The sequence below is a fragment of the Panicum virgatum genome, chromosome 2K (assembly GCF_016808335.1).
Source record: "Panicum virgatum strain AP13 chromosome 2K, P.virgatum_v5, whole genome shotgun sequence".
In the NCBI taxonomy this organism is placed as follows: Eukaryota; Viridiplantae; Streptophyta; class Magnoliopsida; order Poales; family Poaceae; genus Panicum; species Panicum virgatum.
In genome coordinates, this window is record NC_053137.1 from 4499188 (window position 1) to 4514866 (window position 15679).

The following is a 15679-nucleotide window of genomic DNA, read 5'->3' on the forward strand; positions in this document are numbered from 1 at the left end:
ATTGATGAAAATCTCATCACGCCCGTTTAGTTACCAAAAATTTTCGCCCAAAAATTTTTACCTCCCCTTTAAGCACATGCCCGTAGTATTAAATATAGTTAAAAAAATAAAACTAATTGCACAGTTTGAATGTACACGACGAGACGAATCTTTTTAGTCTAATTAGTGCATAATTAGCCATAAGTGCTACAGTAACCCACATGTGTTAATGATGTGTTTAAAATCCTCAAAAGATTTGTCTCACGGTTTCCAGGTGAGTTCTTAAATTAGTTTTTAATTAATATCCGAAAAATCATCCCGACGCCGGGTCAAACAGTCGATTTGACGTCAAAAATCTTCATTTTGGGAACTAAACAGCTGGCGTTTTCTGTGCAAACTAGTGCTGGGCATTGGCCGCTACAATCCGATTGATTGATTGATCGAACCTGAACCAGTATGGGTTTTGTGATTCAGTTATCAGCCTGAATTCAGTGGAGGTAGAGCCAACGTGTGCCTCCACCGCCTGAACCAGTTGCCCGCCTACATCGCGTGCACAGACACAACTCTTTCGACAATCCACACACTTCCGCCTCGAGGCTTCCACTGAGTCCGCCCCCACCCCACGCCGCCGCCGCCGCCGCCGCCCCGCCCCGCCGCGTGGTCATCTGCGGCGGCGGCGTGGTGGGCGCGTGCACGGCCTACTTCCTCTCGACCCACGCCGCGTCGCCCACCGTCCCGACCCTCGTCGAGAGGTGCGCCCCGGCGTGCGCCGCCTCGGGGAAAGCCGGCGGCTTCCTCGCCCTCGACTGGTGCGACTCCACCCCGGGGTTCTCCGCGCTCGCGCGGGCCTCCTACGCGCTCCACCGCCGCCTCGCCGCCGACCTCGGCGGCGCCGACGCCTACGGCTACCGCCCCGTCCACACCCTCTCCGTCCGCGTCCCCTCCGTTCCCAAGCCCGCCTCGCCGCACCCGATGCCCCCGGCCTGGGTCGACCCGTCGGCGTCCGCAGCCCCGCCGCGGGAGCTCGGCACCCCGGACACCACCGCGCATGTCCACCCGGGCCTCTTCACCAGGGCCGTTCTCGCCGCGTCCGGCGCTAAGGTCGTCATCGGCGAGGTGGAGCGCGTCGTGGTGCGGGACGGCCGCGCCGCCGGCGTCGCCGTGAAGGGGCGCGATGGCGTGGTGGACGCCGACGCCGTGGTGCTCGCGCTCGGCCCGTGGTCCGGGCGGCTCGAGGTAGTCAGCGAGGTGTTCGACGTGTCCGGGGTCAAGGCGCACAGCATCGTGCTGCGCCCGCGCGAGCCCGAGAACATCACGCCGCACTGCCTCTTCCTCAGCTACCAGCCAGAGCCTGGCGCCAAGATGCTCGACCCCGAGGTGTACCCACGGCCGACGGGTACGCCATTGCCGCCACCTAACCTGCCGAATTCATGAAGAATTGCAGATCTGAATTGCGTGATTTGCTCGCATTGTCCTTGCTGTTCATGTCTCTCTGAATTCAGGGGAGGTATACATATGTGGAATGACCAAGGATGAGAACCCGCCCGACGATCCGGCAACGATCACGGGTGCAACTCAATTGCAATGCTGCACAAGATTGCCGGGAAGGTGTCCAGCCAGCTGAAGAAGGAAGAGGGGGCTGTTATGGTAGATCTAGGGATAGCACGAAGAACCTGTTGGTCGCCCTCCCTTTGGAGGCTCTGACTACTTTTAGGGTTTTTCTTGCTTCCTTCTAACTGATACTTGATAGTCTCTTTTATAGAGACAACTGACTTGACCCCTAAGCAATATCCTAACCGAATCAATCTAACTTATCTCCTTCCTAACAAACCCAACTAATCCTTTATTCCCGGCACTGTTCACGCGGTACTGTTCACGCGCTACAGTACCGCGTGGGCCCTGGACTGGCTCCACTTGCCATAACACTACTCCACCCTTCCAAGACAGCTCGTCCTCGAGCTGTGGTGGGTGAACATGGCTGCAGATGTTGATGGAAAATTGTTGACGGTGACGTTCTTGGCGATGATGTCTGTGAGAACGCCGAGCTCGAGCTGGAACGCCAATGCAGAGAAAGTGCTTGGTGGAGCCACCACTGATCCAGCCGCGAGTAGACCGTCGAGTAGACCGAGCAAGTCCATGGCGGTGGATGCAGACATGGCCAGCGGCAGCAGGTGGACGAACGACCGCGGATGGGCGGAGGCGCGTGCGGATGCGCGGGCGGCCGCGGACAAGCGGAGGCGCGCGTGGACGGCGTGCAGGTGGCCACGGACGGAGGTACGCGCACGGCACGCGACGGGCGCGGATGGACGCGGACCGCCGCGGATGGGGGCGCGACAGGCGGGGATGGATCCGCCGTGACGGATGACGGACGGCCCGAGGAGGAGCGCGGACTGCACCGCGACGGGTGGGGCAACGGGATCCGCGACGGGCGGAAACGCCGCCGGCGAGGATCCGCGCCGATGAGGGTGGCCTCGACAGGCGGAGCAGGGGCTGCTGTTCCCCTCCCACGAGCGGATCGAAGACGGTGGGTGGTGCAGCTGGTGTCGGCATCGATGGCGCGAAGATCGCTGGCGTCGCCTGCCGGGATGGAGTAGATGGAGCCTGCACGTCAGTAGGCGGCGTCGGTGATGCAGGTATTGGCGGCGAAGCCATGGATGCATCTATCCCCATGGTCATCTCCTTTATCAGCTGCACCATGCGATCCAACCTCTCGGAGATTGAATCAAGGGTGGTGTCCATACGATGAAGCGTGGCGAGGGCCATGCCAGATCAAACCGGAGCGATGGGTGGGATTGGGTGGCCTTGGTGGTCACAGGAATAGAAGAAGGCGGTGGCGGTGGTGAAGGTGGTGGTAGGCGGCAGGATCAGAAGGCTTTGATACCAAATGTTATGGTAGATCTAGGGATAGCACGAAGAACCTGTTCGTCGCCCTCCCTTTGGAGGCTCTGACTACTTTTAGGGTTCTTCTTGCTTCCTTCTAACTGATACTTGATAGTCTCTTTTATAGAGACAACTGACTTGACCCCTAAGCAATATCCTAACCGAATCAATCTAACTTATCTCCTTCCTAACAAACCCAACTAATCCTTTATTCCCGGCACTGTTCACGCGGTACTGTTCACGCGCTACAGTACCGCGTGGGCCCTGGACTGGCTCCACTTGCCATAACAGGGGCAGAGGTAGTGGCAGAGCAGGCGTGCTACCTGCCGTGCACCACTGACGGGATGGCGGTCATCGGGGAGATGCCGGGGGTGAAGGGGTGCTATGTGGCCACCGGGCACAGCTGCTGGGGCATCCTGGGCCGGGCGATGAACCCTGACACCCTTGAGTAGTCTCTCTTTTCTCAATTCCAAAACATGTCCCCTGCGTTCGTCGCCGTTGGGTTTAAGTCTGAGTTTGGTTACAGAAGCTGGACCCACCGGTCAGCGATACAAGAATGGAATACGTAATCTACTTGCGAAGACGTAATACAAAGGTGACGCCTTGTCTTGACTCCGTTGTAGTCATGACATTTCCCCCGGCTCAAGAAGTTGCTGCACCTGCAGCAAGCGCCTCCGGGAATCTCCTTCAGAACATACCAATCTTCCCACGTAGCCATTTGAGCAGGCAGCTTGGACCATTTGACGAGCGCTTGTGGCACTGCCTTGCCCCCTTTCTTGACGAGTCGACGCTCCAGGATCGCCTCTGGGAGAAGATCTTGACTGTCCAACTCTGCAACTTTAGGAAGTACAGAAAAGACAGGTGTGTAGTTAGGCAAAAATGGTTTCAATTGGGACACATGGAACACCGGGTGAACCTGACTATTCTCCGGCAAGTTCAGACGATATGCAGCCCGACCAATCCGTTCGGTGACCTTGTAAGGTCCGAAGTACTTGAATGACAACTTTGGATAAGGTCTGTTAACCAAGGATGACTGGGCATAAGGCTGTAATTTCAGCAGGACTAACTCCCCCACCTGATATTCTTTATCAGATCGATGTTTATCGGCCGGCAGCTTCATCTTGTTTTGTGCTCTGGACAACTGTTCTTTCAGAACAACAGCTTGATTCTGTAACTCTTGTACCCTCTCATTTATCGAGCTGCCTGTCTCCAGAGGCACTTGTAAATAACCATTAGTTGGGTCATATCCATAGAGTGCATGGAAAGGAGAACAGCCTATAGAAGAATGGAACGAAGTGTTGTACCAGAATTCAGCTTGGGACAGTAGTTGCTTCCATTTCTGTGGTGCTTCATAAGTCACACACCTCAAGTACATCTCTAAGCATTGATTAACCCTTTCGGTTTGCCCATCTGTCTGTGGATGGTATGCTGAACTGAAAATCAATTGTGTACCCAACAATTTGAACTCCTCTCTCCAAAAGATGCTTGTGAACACTTTCTCTGTCTGAGACAATAGTTTTAGGCATTCCATGTAGTTTCACTATGTTATCAAAGACTGACTGTGCTATGGTGTGAGCAGTATAGGGATGCTTGATTGGAATGAAATGTGCATACTTTGTAAATCTGTCCACCACAACCAGAATCACTGTGTAACCTTCAGACTTTGGCAGTCCCTCAATAAAGTCCATTGATAAATCTTGCCAAGCTCCCTCTGGAATGGGCAGTGGCTGTAAAAGTCCTGCAGGGCTTGTGTTCAAGTGTTTTGCCTGCTGACAAATCTGGCATTGTTTGATAAAATCCTCCACTGCCACCTTGAGTCCTTTCCAGTGAAACAACCTGTTGATTCTGTGGTATGTTGCTTGAACCCCCGAGTGTCCACCAATAGCACTAGCATGGAAAGCAGCGATAATCTTGGTCTGTATTGATGAGTTTTGGGCTACCCAAAGTTTGTTTTTGAACCTGATCACTCCTTTGTCTAAACTGTAACCTTTGGCATTCGGGCTAGCTATGGCCAACTGTGTTAGTAACTGCTGTGCTTTGGGATCAGTAGCATAGGAATTCAGCAATTCCTGAATCCATATTGGTTGCATGGTTGACATTGCTTGAATGGCCAAGAGATGTCCAACCCTTGATAAAGCATCAGCTGCAGCATTCTCTTTACCCTTCCGGTACACCACTTTGAACTGAAGTCCCATCAACCTGTTCATTGCTTTTCTTTGCATATCAAAGTGTAGGTTTTGCTCATTAAGATAAGTCAGGCTTTTGTGATCAGTCCTAATGATGAACTCATGATGTTGCAAGTATTGTCTCCACTTTTCGACTGCCATAATCAATGCTAGAAATTCTTTTTCATAGATTGACAAGTGTTTGTGTTGCTGAGCCAATGCCTTGCTGAGGTATGCTATAGGCTGACCTTGTTGCATGAGGACAGCCCCAATCCCCACATCTGAAGCATCTGTCTCGACTATAAACGGCTCATTGAAATCTGGCAAAGCAAGTACAGGGGTGCTAGCCATGGCTTGTTTCAAATGTTCAAAAGCCTGCTGGGCCTGTGCACTCCACTGAAATTGTTTCTTTCTCAAAAGCTGTGGAAGGGGGTATGCTATCAACCCATAATGTTGCACAAACTTTCTATAGTATCCAGTCAACCCCAAAAAACCTCTTAAAGCTGTTACTGTGGTGGGTACTGGCCATGTAATCATTGCTTCAATTTTGCTAGGATCTGTAGCAACTCCTTTATCTGAAATAATGTGTCCTAAATATTCCAATTTGGTTTGGGCAAAAGAGCATTTACTTGTCTTCATGAACAACTGATTCTTTCTCAATTTATCCAGAACCAGTGTGAGATGGTGGATATGAGTTTCAAAATCTGGACTATAGATTAAAATATCATCTAGGAACACCATGACAAACTTTCTCAAGAAGGGGGCTAAGATCTCATTCATGATGCATTGAAAAGTTGCTGGGGCATTGGTCAAGCCGAAAGGCATTACCTTAAATTGATAATGGCCCTGATGAGTTTTGAATGCTGTTTTGAACTCATCCGCTGGTTTCATCCTGACTTGATGATAACCAGACCTCATGTCAAGTTTGGTGAAGTATGTTGTCCCTGCTAATTCATCCAAAATTTCATCAATCAAAGGCATGGGAAACCTGTTCTTAACTGTGATGTCATTTAACTTCCTATAGTCTACACAAAATCTCCAGGAGCCGTCCTTCTTCAAAACCAACAATACTGGACTGGCAAAAGGGCTACAACTCGGGATGATCAATCCTGCAGTCAACAACTGTTTCACTTGCCTCTCAATCTCATCCTTGTGATGAGGTGAATATTTATATGGTTTGGAATTTACAGGAGCAGACCCTGGCAGTAAAGGAATATGATGATCATAGAACCTATGTGGTGGAAGGTGCTGGGGCTCCTGAAATACGTCTTGGTATTGTTGTAACAGCTGCTGAATAACAGTGTTCTGCTCTATAGTGTGTGCTGTAGGTACTTCTTCTACCACTACCATGGCCCAGACATCATTCCCATGCACCCACTTTCTCACTTGTGTGATAGATACCTCAGGTAAAGCATGTTCAACTGGCCTAATACCCTGAAGTGTAACCTGTTGATCTTTATGTTGGAATTGCAGAGTCTTTTCAGCCCAATTGCACTGCATAGGACTATTGGCCTTCAGCCAGTCATAGCCTAGAATTGCATCATAAGCTGGCATCTGCAGAACTTTCATGGTAGTCTGAATTGTATATCCATTACTCCACCATTCCAGTTTGGGAACCCAGGTATTTGTTGTCAATGTGTCACCATTAGCCAATCTCACTTGTTGTGCAGGCATAGGTAGTGTTGGAATGTTCAATAGCTGGACAAATTGTTGATTGATAAAACTATGAGAACTGCCACTATCCACCAGGATTAGCATAACCTTGTTTTGTACTAAGGCTCTCACCACAAGTGCTTCCCCTTGTGCAGTCCCTGCTAATGCATTAAGGGATAATTGACAAAACTCTGAAGCTAGGTTATCTTCCATTTCTAGCTGTTGTACTACTTCCTCTGTTAGGATTGCATCCAAACCATTAACTGATAAGGCATTCAGTTGGGGTTGGGGTCTTTTGGTACAAGATTTGGCATGATTTGCGTCATAAGGTTCTCTGCAATAAAAGCATAACCCATTGGCTTTCAGGTAATCTCTTGTTTGCCTTTCCTTCCATAGTGGACTAGTTGTAGCAGTACCCTTCACATCCTGCTTGACAGTAGGAATGGCTGCTTTGTAATTGTTCCCTGGTTTGGACCATCTCTTTTTCCCTTTGTCCACCACCTGTTGCTGGATTTTGGCTAGCAGCATTGCCCTGTCCAATGTTTCAGGTATTTGGGATTGGACTACATTGCCTATTTCTGGTTTCAGACCCCTAAGGAATTGTGTTGTAAAGAACACTTCTCCCAGCACACTATTGTGCATAGCCACTTGGTACTGAAGATCTTCAAATGTTGATATGTATTGTTCCAGGGTAGTTTGTTGTTGTAACTCCAACAATTGGTTGAGAGACTCCCTATAATCATTGCTGCCAAACTTGTGTTCCACTGCAGTAATGAATGTTGACCAATCACCTAACCCATTCTTCAGTTTATAGACCTTGAGCCATTTGGCAGCTTTATCATCCATATGTAATGAAGCATATGTGGACCACAGACTTTCTGGTAAATTGAAGATTCTGAAATAGTCCTCACATTTGTCCCTCCAGATACTTGGGTTAGAGCCTGTGAAAGAAGGGAACTGCATCTTGGGTGTATAATGCCTAGAATGATATTGCTCTCCCTGTCCAGTTCTGTCCCTGTGGTGTGTTCTGTGTGGTGGAACAACATCACGTCCAGGCTGTGGAACTGTACCCCCAGTGTGTGTGTGTTGCCGCTGACGAAAGGCAATCTCCCCTGTACTGTCACTAGAGGCTGGGCTTGGAGGTCTGTCCTGTCGAGATCTCATCTGGTTGATAGTTAACTGAGCAACTGCGTTACCTGTGGACTCCATTTGTTTGGCTAATGTTTGTTGATCCAGCAACACCTGTTCCATGACCCGCGCTGAAACCTCCAACTGTGTCTCCACGCGCTGCTGGCGATTCTCCATAGTTGCCACCTTGGTAAACAACAAATCTAGGCTTTCCATGACACTATCCCAGTGCGCATCCTCTGCCTGAGCACGCTCCTCCATTGAATTGAGGAGAATTTGGGTCTGCACGGAGGGCTTAGGGGGCGCCGTGGTGACTACACCGCAAGTAAAGGGAGTGCTGCTCGATTTGACGCACCTCAGCGAGGCCCGAGCAGATCCACTAGACCGACGGAATGCAGTAATCACTCACCGGTAACCCACGCACAGCGCCGAAGTGGTCGACGTAGCGCCCGTGATGCAGATCCGGACTTCGCGGAAGCGGAATCCCAAGTCGAGGACGCGATCGCCCGATCCCACTAAACCTAGGCGGCGCGAAGTGGTGTGGTCGACGGCGCCGGGACGGCTAACCGGCGATATGCGGTGGCCGCCGACGACTGGAAGTCGATGGCGGGGCGGGGACGCCGGAATCGATCGATTCCCGGCGGAGCAGGTCGGCGACTCCGTGAGGGTGGAGGCGACCGGATCGGGGTGGGCGACGAATCAAAGGAGATGCCGAGGAAAGCTTGAATCTGATACCACTTGATACACCCGTGGCTACTTCGGATCAAGCAGCGTGAGATCACAAGAGAGATCAAATTCGGTAGGGTTCGGGCCGGGCGATGAACCCTGACACCCTTGAGTAGTCTCTCTTTTCTCAATTCCAAAACATGTCCCCTGCGTTCGTCGCCGTTGGGTTTAAGTCTGAGTTTGGTTACAGAAGCTGGACCCACCGGTCAGCGATACAAGAATGGAATACGTAATCTACTTGCGAAGACGTAATACAAAGGTGACGCCTTGTCTTGACTCCGTTGTAGTCATGACATCCAGCCACCGGCGCGGCCCTGGCAGAGCTCATCCTCGATGGTAAAGCTAAGATCGTCGACCTTGCGCCGTTCAGTCCAGCAAGGTTTCTCAAGAGGAGCCGGCGTGGAGCCTGACTGTGTAAGGTGCTTGATGTCAATTGTGAAAGTTCAGACTTGCAGCAGAAAAAAAGACACTTGTGATGAGAGTTGCAAAACATGTACGACTGAAATAGTGAATAAGAATGGATACTTGTTCTGTACTTGTTACAGTTAGAACACACTCATTCCAATTTGCAAGCAATAAGAGTTGGAGGATGTTCATTTAGCTAAATACCTGATGTTGAGTTCAACAAGTCAATCTCAGTAGATGAGACTGTGATCCCATACAAGGCAACCTGCCTCTACAAAAAAAAAAAAAAAAAAACTATGCCACGCCATTCTGACACAGCCTTAATGCTGCTCTTTCTTAACTCTGAAGAACAAGCATGACTTAGACTATGATAGTTTGGAAGTCTAAACCTTTCTAACTATAGGCGTTGCTAGTTGGAGTCCAAGTACAGGGTCACCTTCTTCACTGACGTGAACGAAGTTTGTAGCCTCCAGTCTTTCTGCTTCCTGTTCAGTGGCCTTCCTTTCCCAGCTTCGGCTCTGTTCTCCTTGACATCTGCCAGCTTCCAGACGCAGTGGTCAGCCTGAGTGTCAACTGACTCAAGCAAGAAGATGCCATCCTTCAGTAGGTTCTGCTTCGAGTCAAGGTTGCTATCACCTTCGACAAGGTATTGCACCCTCATAGCCATGTCCTTGAAGCGATCCAAGTCCTCAGGCACCTTCAGAAGCCTCTCAGCACCTGGTGATGATACCTGCAGTGACCAAAGCAATCAGTACTTTTCTGCAAGTACGAGTGAGCTGCAAATGCATCAATTGGGTTACAAATTCGTTCAGGTAGCTTGCCTCAACTGCAAGGTCCAGGGGTATTTCGCCTGTTTCAATGATCTCATCCAGTTTCTGCTTGTAGAGCCTATTGAAGCTCTCTATTTCCTCAATATCAGGGCACCCATACCTTTTGACATTCCCACAAGAAAAGGGAAAGAATATGATGATCAGGACTGATTATAAAGACAATCTGGTGCTAGCTACAGATTTAAGAGCAACATAATACAGCAACGCATGACACGACGATCACAAATGAACAGAGATGCAATCACAGTACCAGCTAATAAGTAATAACAGATAGACCGAAGCATGCAGAACATGCTATAATTCTAAGTTGCTAACGACTAACATTATCATTGTATCCTAACAGCAACACGAAATTTCATGATTAATGAGAGGACAAGAATGCTCAAGGCATCAAATTGGGCACTCTCAGATAACAATCCCAACCTGTGAATTGCTGACTAAGGATATAACTTATGTGTTAGCTAGCTGCAGTGGGTCACAGCCAACTCCATTCACACAAACTCTTAACTGCCTATGCACAAACTCTAAATTGGAGAGAACTAGCCGTCAACTGCATTGGGTGACAATGAACCCAATCGTGCAATTTATTTATTTTATTTTATTTTTGAAAAGTGGGTAGGAGCACTGCCGAATCACAATCGTGCAATTTATGAACCGCCCATGGGCAAGCACAACAATAAGTAGCATAAACGAGACCAAGCAATGCCTGTGGAACACCAGCTAAAGCCTTGAAGAAAAGCGTCATTGACTTGTTGGTGAGCTTGTCCAGGCGCACGTAGACGTATCCCTTGGGCGAGACCTTGAAGGCGAACATGGCGACGTCATCCCCGAAGTGGCCAGCGAGGACCTCCTGGGCTGCGGCGAGGGCGCGCTCCCCCCACTTGACGTCCCGCAGCACGACCCCGCCGCCGTCCCCGCCGTCCCCGATCTGGAGGACAAGTCGATGCCATGGTCAGAGCCGCGCTCCGCAACCCGCTGCAACCTGGGGGAGAGGATTTAGAACGGCAGCATGTAGGACCGCGCGTGGCCGTACCTCGGGGTCGTACCCGTCGTCCTCGCTGTCCTCCCACTCCACCGCCCACTCCCGCGTCTCGTCGTCGTCGTCGCGCCCGCCGACGCCGCCCCGCGCGGCGTCGCTCGCCAGGGAGCGCGTCTGCGCCCACGCCCGCGCCGCGTGCAGTGGCGAATCTGGGTAGAGGCGTCGGGAGAGGGAGGCGGGTGTGGAACGAGAGGGGGCGGCGCCGCGAAGGCTGGAGAAGGGGGCGGCTGCGGAAGATGAGGAGGGGGACGGAGGCGCGGCGGTGACATTTCGCCGAGCACCTGGCGAGCAGCGCGCGGAGCGCCATGCTGGTGGTTCGGGTCGAGGGGGTGGTAATGAGTTATGGTTCTAGTGGTCTGTTCACATCTCAACAAAATTTTTATTTTTTTTAGTTTAAAATTATATAAAATTATAGTCCGGTTCTTTTACGGCCCAGTCCTTAGATTTTGTAGTTTAAAATGTTTGGCTCTTTACCACCCCTACTCTGGTCTGGTGGTGGGGCGGGTGGGGAGTTCTATTTGTCTTTCCGAAGGTGTATATATCTTTAATTCACTAACAGCTTCCACATGTTGTATATTCAAATAGGCAGCGCATACGGAGTCTAGACTAATTATGAGTTGATTAGCAGGGCACATCCAGGCGAACTGACGTGGCTAATAAAAAAAAGTACAAGCATATCATCACGTGGGGTATGGTATTAGTAATATTCAACGTTCTTTTATTAAACAGTTTCTTATAGTAGGTTCAATATCTCTTGACAATATATTTAACATTTCTAATAAGTTAGTTCAACATGTTATCCGATAATGTTGGTACAGTATATCTAGAATGTTGAAGTAGTATATCTAAACTGTTGAACTAGAATAATTATATTGTTGAATTTATTAGAAAATAAAAGTATAGGCATATGAGATCTTATTTTGTGAAGAAAATTTAAAGAAGAATTATGGTTTAAACGGAATTGAAATTGGATGAAGCATTAGAGAGAGAAATAAAATTGAAGTTTGAAACCTCATGACGGTAGAATATGTCCCATTAGGGCTTTACACATCAATGGCTTCCCATGTCGCACGTGCTGTGCGCCGGGTCCAAGCCAGTTGATGGCCTGATATCTGGGATTCAGATCGCCTGCAGTCGCGGTCTTCGACTGCAGCCGGCCGTCGACTCATCTGCGCCGTCCCGCTGCGATCCAACAGCAGCGCCTCAAAACTCCTCTCGCAGGCCGCGCAGCAGGCAATCAGAGAGGCCCATCTAAGCCCAAAGCATAACCTCGCCTATTCCCCTTCACCATCGACCGTCGTCTTTCTCGTCTCCTCAATGCAGATTGAGCTCTTCTCAAACTTCTTCGCCCCGGGAGCAGGCTGCAGCTGCCCGGCGCTCCCCGCCTGGGATTGGCATTGGCGGAGCTTGACCGCGAGGCCGCGCCCTTTTTCCTCGCGCCCCGGCAGCCGAGCCCCTTCTCCTCACGCTTTGGCGGCCGAGCCCCTACTTGGACCTCGGTGCCGCGCCCCGGCTGCAGCGGCCGCGGCCTGCTGCGGTGCCCTGCGTGTGGCTCATGTCTCGCCCGCGCCAGTGGATCTCCCGAGTGCCCGAGCCGGTGGAGCAGCAGACCACGAGAGCACGGCTACAAAGCTGAAGTTTCCAGATATAGTGTGTTCTGTACATCCTGCTTGAATGTGTGCTGTGAATTGTGCGTGTGGTAGCTAACTGGGCAAGTTTTGATTGTATAGGAAGCAGCAATGACTTTGCAAATTGCATAGATGGCAAATTGTGTTTTGAATTGTACTATCATATAAATGAGCACAAGGTTGCAGAGTTCAAAATATTGTACCCATTTTCTGCCTCTTTGGCATATTGAAATATAAACAAAAGGCCTCTTTGGCATACTAAAACAGAGACAAAAGGCTGCAGAGCTCAAAGGCACATACTGAACTTTACACTTGAAACATAGGACCAAAAGCTATTCTCCAAAACCAAACTTGAGTACTACAATTCAACATTAAAATGATCGGTTGTTGCTCCCTGCAAAATGAAAGAAAATTAACAGAAAACTTTGTGCATCACTACATTGATCATTATTTTGAAATATTACCTTCAATAGTTGAGAGAAGGTATTGATGGCCATGTATGATTCGGACATCCCTTCCTTGGGACAAGAAGTACTAGGGGAAATATTTTGGACTGCAGCACCATCATCCAATGCCACTTTTGCAATTTCTTGTTTCTTCTAGTGAAAGAGAATCAAATAATTAGATACAAGTGAACCTTTCTCCCTTGAATACAGCTAGAGAGAATCAAACATATTTTGTGTTATTACATACCACATATGTTTTCCCCTTTTTCTTACTTCCCTTCTTTGTACCTTTGTGCAACTTATCAAGCCAACTTTTTTTTGCGCTTAGAGGTTTTTGTCTGCACCTTCTTTTTCTTTAGGCGAGCTGTAATCACCTCACTTGGAGGAGTAACATTCGTGGGAACAGTGAGTGGATCCATAGTACCAATACAAGCATTGAGTTCTTCATCAACTTGCTTGCTAAGAGAATCAAGTGTGTTGTTTACTAGCAAGGTGCACCGTGGATGACTGGCAACCCGAAGTGCCAAATTGAGAAATTTTCGAGTCAGATCTTTGTAGCGAAGCATATCATTTAATCTTGGATTCTCAACTATGTTTCTGCCTTGGTTGTCATACACTGTTGCACTACGTGCTTCTCATATCCAACGCTTCAAAATATATTGTTCTGGGAGTGATTTGATATTCATCAAATCAAGGACTTTTAGAGCATGGCCACACAAAATTCCAGTTCTACCAAATTGCCCACAACTGCAGGTACTGGTTTGCTCTAAAGGATCACCAGTAACTTTGTACTCCTTCTCAAATGTAAAATTTTCATCAAGACTCCCAATTGCTACAAGATATTCATTGCTGCCTTCATGCTACCATGGACCTTTCATATTCACCTTGAAAAGCTTCAAATATAATTGGTGTGTACAGCTTGCTAGTTTGGATTAGCATAGGTGTCTTCATTTTGATTCTAGGTATTTTCTTCCTTGACTCAAATTCAGCATCTAGCTCTTTTTTCCTTTTATCTTCCACCACCCTTTCAAAATGCTTAAGAAATCGAATGATATCAAAATCAGATTTGAAATGCCTTTTCAGTTCACTATTTAGACTCTCACTCAATTGTGTACTTCTTATGCCTAATGCAAACACATCCTTCATGTAGCATTCAACTCGTTTTTCTTTAACCATGTATATAATATCCAACCAGCTTTGCTTGCTCGCCTTTGCCCTTATGGTGTTAAATGCTTGTTCAAATGTTTCTTCATCTTCGTACTCAAACATACATGCACTAAAATCTGCAAGAATACTCGGTTCTTTCTCGTTGTCTTCAGCTTTTTGTTTGGGAGAAGTATTGGATTCTTCCTCGTCGGCTTCATTTAGATGTTTAGCAGCATTCTCCATAATATGGAAAGTGCACAAACCATGCCATGCTTCTAAAAATACTTCCTTAACTGCTTTTCCCATTGCAGAATCTTGATCAGTATAGATTGTTTTAGGTTGCTTGCCACTATGTGCTTTCATGAAGGTCTGAAATAACCACTTGAAGGACTCAAATGTCTCATCGTACAAGAGAATAGCACCAAAAACCACTGTTTCCCTAAAATAATTGAACCCGACAAATACTCCAAATGGTCTGCTTTCTTTGTTTGTTCCAAAAGTAGTGTCAAAACTGACAACGTCACCAAAATAAGCATAGTCAATGAGCATTTTAGCATCAACCCAGAATATGTTTGCTATTTGTTCTTCCTCGTCCAACTGCAATGCATATTGAAATGACGAGTTCTCAGCAATTTTATCTTGAAAATACATGAGCATGCTCCCTGCTTGACCATATGCCATCTTCCATTGGCGTTTGCCCCGTAAATAATTCTTATGGTCACGAAGAGTGTAACTGAGATTACATGAGCCACCAACTTGGAGACTAGCCAAATCATGTGCTGCTTTAGGCTTAATTTCTGCATAATCAGCTGTCTCAATTTCAAAACCTTGTAATTCTGAAATTTTTCTTTGAGAAGCCATCAAGTGCGAGGTTTCTGGCAAATGAAGGATGTGGTTGTGTTCCAAAACCAGATCGGCCACTTTATAAATTCCCTTCTCTTGGTCCAGTACAACACCTATGCGAACTTGACAAATCAGTTCTAGTTTCAGCTCTTGGACACTTTGTTAGATGACCCCTTTTATCTTCTGATCGGTGACCCTCATTTGCGCAAACGTATCTGCAGGACCTAACTGTTTCATCCTTCCTTTTGTTTGCGTACCTTTTTCTAACCTCAAATCCTTTTTGGCCTCCATAGCTAATCCAAAACATCCAAGCTTCATCTATAGTTTTGAATTCCATGCCAACTTTAGATAACGAACTAGGCAGCAAGTCCTCCCTACAAGCAAAAGGCAAGTGATAATTGGAACAACTAAAATCTGTTTGATCTCATGGGGGAAGAAGCAGCAACCATGGCATTACACACCTATTTTCTTCCATCTCAGATGTGCAGATTTCATTTCGTTGAAAGCAAATAGAAGTTTCACTCAACCAGTTCCAACACAATCTAACGAGAGGGACGAGCAAAGAGACTAAATTAGAACACCACCATTGCAATATGAACACACAGGAAGAGAAAGGAGTGCAGATTACATACCTCTTCTTCTATCAGGACGAACAACCACGGACACCAGGGGATCGCTGCCTCACAGCTCGCCCTCGGCACCAGAGGATTGCCGTTTCGCGGCTCGCCATAGCGCCAAAAGGACGAGCTCCGGCGCCAAAACAGCGACCATTGGCGCTAAAAAGCTGAGCAGATCGCCGTTCATTGGCAAA

General features: G+C 48.3%; 1 protein-coding gene and 2 pseudogenes across 1 annotated transcript; 1 reads left to right on the forward strand and 2 right to left on the reverse strand.

Moving 5' to 3' along the window:
* Positions 1-211: 211 nt before the first annotated feature.
* On the forward strand, positions 212-9090 carry LOC120694972 (annotated as a pseudogene).
* Positions 9054-11148, reverse strand: LOC120662091 (annotated as a pseudogene).
* Positions 11149-13734: 2586 nt separating this feature from the next.
* Positions 13735-14706, reverse strand: LOC120694973 (protein FAR1-RELATED SEQUENCE 5-like). The gene has a single exon (XM_039978309.1). The coding sequence runs from the start codon at positions 14704-14706 to the stop codon at positions 13735-13737; it is 972 nt and encodes a 323-aa protein (XP_039834243.1).
* Positions 14707-15679: the final 973 nt, after the last annotated feature.